At 47.5% G+C, this 12,045-nt stretch overlaps 4 protein-coding genes across 4 annotated transcripts; 2 read left to right on the top strand and 2 right to left on the bottom strand.

Annotated features, from left to right (window-relative positions):
- Window positions 1-557: 557 nt before the first annotated feature.
- Window positions 558-2,341, top strand: N7479_004757 (MFS-type transporter sphD; the record flags this gene model as incomplete). Its single annotated transcript, XM_057252454.1, has 2 exons — window positions 558-830; window positions 890-2,341. The coding sequence occupies 2 exons, from the start codon at window positions 558-560 to the stop codon at window positions 2,339-2,341; spliced, it is 1,725 nt and encodes a 574-aa protein (XP_057111779.1).
- Window positions 2,342-2,972: 631 nt separating this feature from the next.
- Window positions 2,973-4,148, bottom strand: N7479_004758 (uncharacterized protein; the record flags this gene model as incomplete). Its single annotated transcript, XM_057252455.1, has 3 exons — window positions 2,973-3,562; window positions 3,645-3,981; window positions 4,029-4,148. 3 exons carry the CDS (start codon window positions 4,146-4,148, stop codon window positions 2,973-2,975), a joined length of 1,047 nt encoding a protein of 348 aa, XP_057111780.1.
- Window positions 4,149-4,410: 262 nt separating this feature from the next.
- Window positions 4,411-6,148, top strand: N7479_004759 (uncharacterized protein; the record flags this gene model as incomplete). Its single annotated transcript, XM_057252456.1, has 5 exons — window positions 4,411-4,641; window positions 4,697-5,024; window positions 5,077-5,693; window positions 5,750-5,881; window positions 5,942-6,148. The coding sequence occupies 5 exons, from the start codon at window positions 4,411-4,413 to the stop codon at window positions 6,146-6,148; spliced, it is 1,515 nt and encodes a 504-aa protein (XP_057111781.1).
- A 722-nt stretch (window positions 6,149-6,870) lies between these two features.
- Window positions 6,871-8,496, bottom strand: mfsA (glucose-inactivated glycerol proton symporter STL1; the record flags this gene model as incomplete). The annotated part of the gene is made up of 1 exon (XM_057252457.1): window positions 6,871-8,496. The coding sequence occupies one exon, from the start codon at window positions 8,494-8,496 to the stop codon at window positions 6,871-6,873; it is 1,626 nt and encodes a 541-aa protein (XP_057111782.1).
- Between the last annotated feature and the right edge of the window lie 3,549 nt (window positions 8,497-12,045).

A 12,045-nucleotide genomic window follows, 5' to 3' on the forward strand; every position in this document is an offset into this window, starting at 1 on the left:
CGCCAAGAGTGCAGATCCATGCAGCTGGGCCTTATGGAGTAACCCAAGGTATTTATAGTGCGATCTATAGCTATATAGGTACTAGTAGAATGCGTACCTAGGTAAAGGCTGCAGTGACTAGTGCCTAGAATGTGGATCATCTAGAAGCGGACTCGGATGGGCTGGGCCGTCCCGACGCGTGGGAGCCACATACCGGAGCTAACATCTCCAATCCTTTTAGTACTTTGTAAGTACGGAGTACTAGTTCTATCCAATCGGCGACCACGGGATTATAGACGCATTATGGATGCTTACGTCCACAAGTGCGGCCCCCGGCCCCTGTCCCGGTCTCAACTCCCAATCTCGCGTATGAACAAAGAAAGTCCAGTCCAGAATCTTTATGTAGGCACCAGCCGGAAGAACTAATATCCCCACAAATGGAAATCTGGATTCTATCGTCCAATGTTATCCCTATAGGTACTTTTTTCCACCCAGTACCTTATACTCAATCAAGCTCTCAAATCTCCTGTCTCTCCCCTCGGGTACTTGCGCCATAGTCAATCTGCCCAGGAAGCACTATGATCCATTCCGAGGCCACCTCTGGCCCAATTACCGATATCTCTGCTATTCCAGACAGACCGAGATTGGAAGAAAACTTGGAAGTCGATGGCGTGGAGAAAGTGACTGTGACCAGGGATACACACTCCCCAACAGAGCAAAATGAGCAGGATGATGCTGTATCAACGACCAAAAAGCCAAAGTCGCTTTCCTTCAAGCTCGCGTTCATAGGGCTCGCCGCGACTCTTTTCGTGTTCCAGTTGGATGCGACATGCCTAAGCATTGCCCTTCCAGTGAGCCATCGCGTCTATTCGCATCCGCGTACTACCCAAATACTCATCCCTATCACTAGGCCATTGCTGGTGAACTAAAGGCCTCGAGTCTAGAGTCATTCTGGGCAAATCTGGCCTATACTCTTTGTGGTCTAGCAATGCAACCAGTCTGGGCCAGCATCTCCAACGAGTTCGGTCGCAAACCCCCTCTTTATATATCCATTGGATTATTCTTTATCGGTTCTATCGTTTTTGCTACGGCGCGAAATATGGGCACTATAATTGTTGGGCGAGTCTTCCAGGGTCTCGGTGGTGGCGGAATCGACGTGTTGGCACAGGTGATCCTCGCAGATATGACAACACTAGAGGAACGCTCGACATATCTAGGCTTAATGGCCATTCCGTCGGCCGTGGGTAATATTATGGGTCCTACTGTCGGGGCGCTATTTTCCACGTATGCCTCCTGGAGGTGGATCGGATGGATCAACCTCCCCTGGCTCGGAATTGGGACACCTTTGGTTATTATCTTCCTCAAACTTCGGCCTATTCCGCTCGATTCTACGCTCGTTGGAAATTTAAAGCGTCTCGACTGGATTGGAATAGCGCTCCTTATTATCGGAATCTCGATTTTGGTTATTCCGATGAGTTGGGCGGGCTCCTTATATCCATGGCCCTCCTGGCAGACTCTCCTTCCAATGTTTTTAGGAGTGGCGGCACTCGTCGCTTTTGGCTTCTACGAGGGAAAGCCTACAGATCCTATTGTTCCTTATCGTATTTTCCACTCGAAGACCGGAAACGTGACTTTACTAGGAGGCTTCCTCCACGGCGCGGTGTTAGTATCCCTTTTACAATACTTACCCTTACTCTACCAAGCTGTAGAGCTCCAAAGCGCAATATCATCCGCCGTATACCTATTGCCTACCTCTATTATCAGCGTCTTAGTGGCAGCCGTCTCAATGATGCTAGTACCATTGTTCGGAGGTTATGTGTGGATTTTACGAATTTCGTGGGTCATCCTTACGCTAGGATCCGGCTTGCTAGCCCTCTTCGAAGTAGGGTCTTCCGCATCTATGTGCTACGGGCTTCCTATTCTCTGGGGTCAGGGAGTTGCGCTATTACGCCTTAACATTCTTCCGATGCAAGCGAGCGTTAAGAATGTCGATGACACAGGCTTAGCTATTGGGCAGTTTTCAACTATCCGTATGTTTGGTGGTCTTGTCGGCCTCACTATCTCTTCGTCAATTTTCAACAATGTTTTCTCGAGGACTGTCACTGATACTACACTTCAACTGACGGGAGCCTTGGCGCCTCTGAAAGATGCTTCCAATACTGTGAGCTTCATTAGCTCTTTGGGATCACTACATGTTCCTATATCAACGCTGGACCAGGTATTAGGTGTTTACCTGAAGTGCTTCCATACGATATTCTATGTGATGACAGGCCTGAGTGCACTGGGTTTGGTGAGTTCAATCTTCCTGGATGAGATAAACCTGAAGGGCCGGGGACTTGGGAATCAGCGCTTTGAGGACTAGTCCGAGTTGGATTGTTCAATTCTATAAATTCTTATGTATTCATACTGTGTCTATCTAATGTATCTACCAAGCCGATAAGTTTCCAAGACATTCCGATATATCTCCTCATACTCGTTAGAACGATCGTAATCCCGAGTCTACGCCAATGTGCCCTCTGATTGCTATGGTATCACACAGAAAATCTGGACACGAACGTTGAAGCATGAATGCAACTTGTTTTCCTCATGTTTCCCCGTCTATTGCCATTCTTTTAGAATATATTGATCTTTTGATGAAAAATCTTCAGTAAACATATCGCAGAGGCCTTCAAACGTGAAAAATAGACACATTTGGCCATCTAGGTACATTTGACTTCGCTATGTACGCAGCTATTGTAAGGCCATATGAGAGAGTAGCAAAAATTCCTTTTGACCAATGGCGCAATGGAGGCTGAGAGGGATGGACCAAGAGCGCCAGATTGAGTCGACTAGGGAATCCGATAGAGACGCGCAGCAATGAGAGCCCTTGAAACGCTCATTATGATTAAGCAACCTATTTTTTTGACAGAAAAAGTAGCCCACCTTCCATCTAGTACATTGTAGTACCGTGGTACTCCGTAAATTGAACCAACTACTACAAATCAGATCGATACCTAATTTTCTAACGTATTTCCCATCAGATCAGCCTTCTCCGTCTGCCGTCCAAATTTAACATAACCTAGCTGGACTTCCAAAGGTTTCTCCTCTCCAACACCCCAGACCCAATCGCCCCAGTACTCCCGCTGCAAGTCTTCATTGGTCTGCTCAATAAGACCGAGCCATTTCTCCATGTTATGCCGTTTAGCATCTATGGTACCGCCCCCACCAGACGCTTCGAAGAAATCATTCCCAACAAATCGCCCCACAGTGACATGCGCAATCGGCGCAGTATAACACGTATCGATACTAACGCCCGTAGTCAAAGCCATCGTATGGAGCTGATTCCGGAGATGGTGATACGAGTAGCTGTCCTCCGCAGGAACAAATGCGACGGCAACACCGACCTTGTCAAATATGATCTTTGGTTTAGCGAGACGGGCGATACTTTTATTCATATTGTATTCCGATCGTGGCACGTCTAGCAACTTCCTTAGCTGCTCCACTCCCACCTTGTCGTATACCGAGCGAAGATGGGTTACGGAATGTCGATGCGATAGCTCAATGACAGACAGATGCATATCATCCCGGGGTATTAGGTGGAGATCTGCAGTAAAATAAATAGTTGTCCGCGGGGATTGGCTGAGGAACAAGCGAGGTGATTGTCGTTTTGGCACAATTGCACTAACCGGGTCCTACTAAATTTGAGAGGCAACTCTGAATTTTCACCAATAGATTCAATGTGCGCGTGTCAGGTCGCGCCCATATAACAAGGCAATTTGCATCCTGGTTGCTGAGTTCTTCGATTTCACGATGTCTTGTGCCATCTCCTGGGGATTCGTTTTGCGCCCGGAGTTTGAGGTATCGGATTAATGCCGAATCAGGAGTAATGAATTGCGTTGGCGGTTGATTGTCTTCTGCTGCAATTGATGGCGTTGAGTTACTATCCTGGACTGCAAGGCAAGAAGAGATTGAGCGCGCCAGACTAGTGGACCGGAAATGCTCATACGCTTCTTGAATTTTCGCCTGCTCAAGTATTTAGTCAAATTTCTGAAAGAGATTTGGGCTCTTACCGGATTGTTCTGGCAATCTGGATGGCCTAGAAGTTCCGAGTACCAATTGCGAGTCGATGGTTCACCCGGCTGTTGAGGGGGAAAGGAGAATATCTCGCTCAAAGGAACAGCACCGGCCATTTTCAGCTCGTATTTTCGCGTTATCTTGAAAAAGCAATAACGCTTTTGGAAAAAGTACCTACACGCGGGACACGTGGCTGACAAAACAAACCCCCGCCTTTACGAGGTAGTCCGGTCTTACACAAAAAGCAAGAGAACTGCGCCGCCCCCTAATTCTTGAGCTGAGACTAAAAAATGCATCTCGCCCAGCCTTACCATCTCCACTTCAAACCCCTCAGCCTACCTGTGCTCGCGCACTTTTGGGGGTTGTGGATACACAAATATGCATGCGACTGCTGGGTCCCATGAGCCTCATCTAGATTACCCGTTCCCTCTTCCATCATTTTGTCCTGGTCTTGATGACGGACAGTTCTGTCAACGGGAACTGAAGGAGGAGTCGAGGTCATGGAGATCTGAAAAGTATCCATCAACATCCAGTGTCTTAATATTCGACCATGACCATGGCATGGGCACAACGGGGACTTATAATGACGCCGACATTGATCGACTCCTTGTAATTATTCGCGCGTTCCTGTTCTCGATACTACATCCTAATACTACTTGAACAGGCGGAGCGCCAGCCTCAGATTCGAATTATCCTATTGCATCCAACTCCAGAGAAGAGAATACTCCGGACTTTGACCGACCCGGATGCAGTACAGGTTCTGCTTAAAAACGAGCTCATCAACGATCGAAAGGTGACACCAGCCGACCCTCAATTCCACGATGACTTCAAGGGCGAAGTATCATCCGAGCTAAATATCACCCGCGACAGCTTGTTCAAGATCCTCACCAAGTTTGATATTGCGCCTGCAGCTAGCTCTCATATCCGAGGCCAAGAACAAATATTCGGTTCAAGGCAACTACGTGACGACGACGGGACGGTAACATCGTTCGGTGAGTGCCGTAGGTCGACAGCCATAACCCGGCTATTCCTAACTAATTGTAGAATTCTGGTATGCCATCCGGGCCAGGGCATACGTCCAGAAAGTCCGCGAAGAAGCAGATCTAAAGATGACCATTGTAACGCGGTACGATGCCAAAACAGACACAACATTAGCCCTGTTAAAATACAGATCTTTTAATGATCTACCGCAACGTCTGCATGAGGAACTAGTCGATAACCTGGAAACATTCGTGCGCACACCTAATACAGCCTCGCTCGCAAAGAATCCATTCATCCCATCCATCATCCACTTCAACCCTACGATCCAATATTACCGACGCGCTGCGCGGGATCCTCGCGACACCATCCGTGCAGAAGAGCGCCGGGTGCTCGACACCGCGGGCGAGCACTCTCGCACTGACCTCCCCAAGCTCTATCTCACTCTAACGAGTCTCGACCAGGACAAAATCCAGATGAATTTTATCTTGGGGGTTATCGAGCGGTTGCGGAAACAGCACGAGGTATTCCAGGCTATAGTAAAAAGGAAGCCGGATGTGCAGGACCGTGATTTACTTTACTTTCGGGTTGAAGAGGAGCTTGACCGGTTTGAGAATCAGATGACCTACTTCAAATCATCTGTCGAGGACATCGCTAGAAGAGTTGAGCGTCTGTTAGACTTGGTAAGTTACTTTAAGACTCCTTTCTCTGACACAGTTACTAAAATGATTATGAATAGCTCTTCAATATGAGCTCCCGAGTGAATACACAATCAAGCATGAAGATGACGAAATACGCGATGCAGGAGAGCGCTTCCATGAGTACAATCTCCGTTGTGACCATGCTATTTCTCCCCGGAACCTTCATCGCAGTGAGTAGCTCCATTGAAACCTGAAACGCTTAAGTATGTCGCGGGAACTGACATTCCCAGACCATTCTCGGTACAAACATCATTGCCGGACCGGATCGGGGAGATGGAGAATCCCCAGGGGACCGACGACTGCTTGTTTCCTCGCAGTGGTGGATTCTTCTCGTCGCAACTTTGTCACTGACGCTAGCAACCTTCGTAGGCTGGCACTGGATGCGGGACAGGTCAAAGAGAACTCTCAAGCTCAAGATATCGAAACATGAGGTCTAATGAGGTGGTAATTATGATTTGGATGTTTGGGTTATTATGAATGTATATTAGTGGAGTCACTGAAGCGCTGAGATTGGAATGGATGCACATATCCACATATTAGTTAATGATATCTTGGATTCGCCTGTGTTTTGCTTAATTTCAAATACCATAGCAACACTAACATGCGAGAATATGGACGATAGGAAACTTGTGAATGAGCTGGTAGTATGAGAGGTTTATTCGCTTCCTTTCCAGAAAGGTGTATAATGTCTACATCGCGTGTTCTAATGGCTGACTCACGTTTCAAGTTGAGCATCTGGGATCTGTAGAATCAGCCATTCTAGGTGGTAACGCTTCTTTTTGGTGATTTACAGTTCCTCGGTGGTGGCCTCGTCAGACTCATGGTTGAAAACGTTGACAACCAAGTAGTCGCTGCTATTGACCTATTAATTTTCGGTACAGTCGAGTTTATTATAATTCATCTATTAAAAAAGCTCACGTGCCAGCAAAATATAATAATAAAATAATAGATTGAAATCTAAAAGAGCATCCGTTCCTTATCTTGGATATATACACGCCTGTAAGCCCTGCTCTCAGTTCTATAACCGGGATATCGACATATCCACAACAAAAAATAAAACATAAACAGAACATTAACAAAAAAATTAGAAAAACATCCAGTGTCAGATATCATCATCACCTCCAATCACATATACAACATGTGCACTGAAAAAGCGCGACTATTTCTCGTGGACCTCCTCGAGCTCCTGGGCACTGTCACTGCTGAGACCAAGCTCGCTCTTCTCAGCTGCGACATGCTCGTTGGTATTCAAGCCCAGGTCGCGAGACTGCTGGACAATCTCCTCGAAAGTGAGCTTGGGCATATCTTTGGCGACGCGGAACGCCATCTTTCCTTCGACATGTGCCTTGGCGTAGATGATGTCGATCTCCTCAAGCTCACGGCCGGCTGTCTCAACGTAGAAGAAGAAGCCGAAGACCAGGCCGATGAAGTTGAATAGTGCGAAGAAGAGATAAACACCCCATGCGCTCTCGCCGGCGAAAAGCGGGGTGAACATGACAACGGCGAAGTTGCAGATCCAGTTGGTGCAGGTCGATGCTGCAGCGCCGACGGTACGGGTGCGGAGGGGGTTGATCTCGGGAGGGTAGATCCAGGGCAGAGGTAGGAGAGTGAACGCGAAGAAGGTGATGAAGAGGAAGATACCAACGGCAGCACCCTTGGCGTTCTCCTCGCTCTCCTTGATCAAGCAGGCGAAGGTGATGACAAAACTGAGTCCCTGGCCAAGGAAACCAATCAAGTACAGGTTGCGACGGCCGACTCTCTCAATCATGAAGAAAGAGGGAATAGTTGCAAGAGCGTAAACACTAGCGAACACACCACCCATAATTAGGGAGAGGTATTTCTCCATGTGCAGGTTCTCCTGGAAAAGTAGAGTAGAGTAGTAGATAGCAGCGTTACAACCAGTGAACTGCTGGAAGAACTGGCCAGAGCAACCAATAAGACAGCGCTGGAATTCCTGGGTCTTGCCGAATGTGAAGACCGCCTTCCAGCTTGACTGGGAGCTCTTGGAGTTTTCCACGTCCTGCTTCAAGAAGTTGTACTCGTGGAGGACCCTCTCGGAATCAGCAGCGGCGCCACTGAGCTTAGCAAGAACGTCGATGGCCTCCTGGTCATATCCTCTGCTCACAAACCACGATGGGGAATCTGGGAGCAGCAAGGCACCAGAAGCCAAAATGAGAGCGAAGAAGATCTGTAGCGCAATGGGGAATCGCCATTGGACGGTATCGGCGGCGTGCGACATACCAAAGACCACCCAGTAAGCAATGAAAGTACCACCAGCGATCATGGCACCTTCGAAGCAGACAAGGAAGCCACGGTTGTGGGCGCCAGAGCATTCCGATTGCCACACGGGGATTGTGGCGGTGTTCATACCATTTCCAATACCAGATACAACACGGCCGATCACGAACTGACCGACTTCCCAGTGGCCAGTAAAGCAGACTGTTGTAATCAAGGCACCGAGAATCAGGATACTGGCACCCATAAAGATCAGACGAGTGCGGCCGAGCTTGTCGCCGAAGAACATGGAGAACAAAGCGCCGAAGAAACAGCCCAACTCGTAGCAAGAGGTGACAGCACCACGGATGACGTTGATGTAGTGTTCTTCCGAGGGAGTCGCAGATTCGGGCATTTCGAGGATAGGGAAGGAGTTGACGAATTCGTCACCGTTAAGCAGGCCAGCCATCATGCCTTGGTTGTAGCCGAAGAGCGCAAAGCCCATGACAGCGGCGATGGTGATGCTCACCCGGAGCGACCGACCAGTCAGCCCGCTGTTGGTCGTCCACATATTGACGGTATGGACGAAGTCAAAGCCGTCGGTAGGGGGAGGGATCCGGGGTAAAAGAAAACTTGGGGAAAAGAACTATAAGCTCGGGACAATTGGCGGTCTTATAGCAAGCGCCTCCATCGTGGATGTAATGTATTACAGTAAATTAAATATCCCACTTATACTGTAACCATGGTTGGACTCGAAATGGGAAAGTCCAGCGAAGGGCTATGCGGTTCCCGAAGCAGAGAAATGCGGGAAAATCCTTCCACTTGGCACTTGGCGGGGACACTTGGCGGGGGCAGTCGGCGGGGCCCCTGGCGGGGGCCCTTGGCGGGTCCATGGGTCTATCCACAGGTCAAGGCGCGAATGACTAATCTGGAGAGGCACCGGATTTTCAGTGTGCAGTATAGATTCAACATGATGTTGGATCTCCGTTATTAAATTATACATATATTCTTCTATGGAGTTTATTCCATTCTCTTCTCTTTGAGATGATATACATAGTATAACTATGCCATCCTACTATGATGGTGTGTATCTTCAGGAACCAATGTTTTTTTTTCGCCCCCACATGACGTCGGAATCCCTGAAAACTCTTTCGCCCAAGTTTCACCCCAAATCGGCGCTAAAGAAACATTTGTGGAAGGTTTTCCCAGTTATGTAACGCCGGACCGACACATCATTACCGCATGGCACACGTCACTCGGACCGGTCTAATCTCCTTTTCTGTGTGGCAGCCGGCTTTCCGACCGGGAAAAGTTCAAAGTGGCACGTGGTGTCGGCACCGATTCGGTACATATCTTCCAGGGCGGTAAGGTACGTATTTCGGTTGTATGAGTATTTATTGGTATGAATCCCATATCCAACAAAACACTTTCCGGGGAACCTTCACTGAATGACCTCGGATACTCCGTATATTCTCAGACCCTAATCCTTGGCCAAATAGCCCTACAAGTAACACACCCGAAGGAGGGTGGGGTCACTTACCGGGAAGGGTGCTTAGGTACAATCTCAAGCCTCGGCTTCTGTCATCTCCCCACGCCAAGAATTGTAAAATCTCTATTCCGCCCCTTTTAATCTCGCGCAGTATCATGGTTAGATGAAGTTTTTCATAGCGCAATTTCATCAGAGGCTTTTTGGTGCCATGGATTAATCTGTTTGGTATAAGAAATATGGAAAACGGTTAAAGTAGAACAAGCAATATGGGACCTCGGGAACATACCAAGCTTACATAATATATATTAGCGATGACATCAGAACTCGCTAGACTTTCCAATATGTGTTTGTATATGCAGTACAAAGTACATTTTATATGCACTACAAAGAAAAAGCGCAAATGATAGAACAGGTTGTTTTGATTTGGCAAACCCCTAGAGCTCGTGGAATCCCCCTGTTACTGCTCCGCACAACTCGAATCGGCCCCATTCGGTTCATTAATAATGGTCCAAAGGATTCGCAATTTGATTAGGCCGACTTCTCAAATTCTATTGAGGTTTGCGAACTTTTGCTTGAAAGCCTTATTAGGAAGGTGGTAGATTCATCTCTAGCAATATCTACTAGTCGTTACCTAGCTTGAGACAAAAGGCAAAACGTGTAGACCTGTTACATCTCCCGAGGCAAGAGTATGAAGTAGGTATATCGGGTTCCAATCGGACATTAAAAGCCCGCGCCAATCTCGACTCGCATCGGCGTCACCTCGGAGGTGGCATAGCGAATAATGTACAACAGATGTCAGAGTACAAGTCAGACGGATTACCTCGAGGTTCCACAATGCAGATTTTTTATGGACCCACTACGTAAGGTGATCGTCTAGATATTCGACAAATCCAGCGACTGATCGGCATTTAAGCAAGTCGGGTAAATTGAAACCCCAAATGATTGGTAGAAAATACGAAGATTCTGATAGGAGCAAAGGGAAATGGGATGCGATGACTACGGAGTGCAAAGTTTGCAGCGTAAACTGCTTGTGGGGGACAAGTCGCGCCGAGAATGACGGAGGTGGAGTTCGGCGATCCGGGTGGAAAGTAAAATGCCTCACCAGATCAAGGATGTAGGAAGTCGAATTCATAGGGCGACAGGACTTGATAAAATGATACAATGACAAGGAGGCTAAAGCTAATTAATTCGTTATGTATGAGATGGTACCTAGATTCGAACAGGGGGATACAGAAGATTTCCATAGTGCGATCTTCATTGGAGATCGCATTACATCCCTGGAATTGAGACTAACTCTTAACTTCATTAAGTAGTTAGTTATGACTAGAGGCTTACATAAAAAGATCAATTTCTGCAGGGGACTTGTTACTGTCAATGATGAAGAAACTGAAGATATCGAGTTCAGCTCTGGTCTTTTTCCGTGAGGCAAATAGTGCGGCAAAGATTCAAATTAATCATGGATATTTCTAGTAGAATTTATCTATTCCAACATACTCCCAAATTAGAGAATTATACATCAGTGCGCCATCCCGTAGATTGTCGTACTTCCAGATTTCTGTCATACTGCTTTCAATGAATACATGCATGCATATGTACATGTATGCATCAATATCTAACTCTTCTAATTCGGGTAAGATTCCAGAATTCTATAGAATACCGGGGTGATGGGGCACTCTGTAGTCTTTCGGCAAACCGATAGCACTGGCTACCTGATGATTCCAATGTGACAGCGCTAGCTATACTGATCAACGTTTCGGGATGGTTCTCGCCAAGCTTCACCGAACGAGTCCCCATCACCTACACCTAGAACTTCCCCGCAATAGTCCATCGGCTCTGGCTCACACACGTCGACGCTATGCTAATGCATAAGATAGTCCTCACTAAGATTCTTCTTGCGGGCCCACCTGCATAAAGAGCATCTCTGCCCCCACCGCCACCCCTGCATCGTGTACTGTGTGATGGTCCACAAGTTTTAGTACCGGCTATTCTGCCTGCCATAATTCTACCAATCAAAGACCTAAAATTGAATGTAAATGACTATTTGGGTAAGCGGTGTGCCTTGGCGGTAGCCAGGGAGGTGCTGATATTAGGCGCACCAAGATATCTAGCCGTGTGAATACTGAGTGGTATATAGTATTGGAAGAGTTAGGGACATTGCGATACGATATTAGATAGATTGGGTAAAGAGAGCGAAAATATCAGAAAACAAATCTTACTGACAGACTACTATGTCGGTGACGCAAAAATATATATATCTCATTGCCAAGCATATATTTAAAGCGGATAATGTGCTAATCAATGATTAAAAGATCCCAGTTCATCTAAAAGCTATGCAAACTCCTCTCCAACTAACGCCAACCACCTCGGCCCAAGATCCGGTAGCTCTTGGCCCACATGAACACTACCGTCCGGGTTAGGCGGATTACCTCTCGGCCAGGGACGGAAATAGCATAGTCCCACAGTTCGCATCTGCCACGAGTCCCAGATAACAAGCCCCAGATGGCGTCAGGGCCTAAAAAGACTTAATCCCACCGAACGGCGGCGCACCCGAGAGACCCTTTGATTATCGTTTCGGAAGTATCGGACGTGCATTTGCGTCGATGAGCGCCATTCTAGAAAGCCGCCAGTGTT

The sequence above is a fragment of the Penicillium vulpinum genome (assembly GCF_028829585.1).
Source record: "Penicillium vulpinum strain IBT 29486 chromosome Unknown utg000002l_segment0_segment0, whole genome shotgun sequence".
Lineage (NCBI taxonomy): Eukaryota > Fungi > Ascomycota > Eurotiomycetes > Eurotiales > Aspergillaceae > Penicillium > Penicillium vulpinum.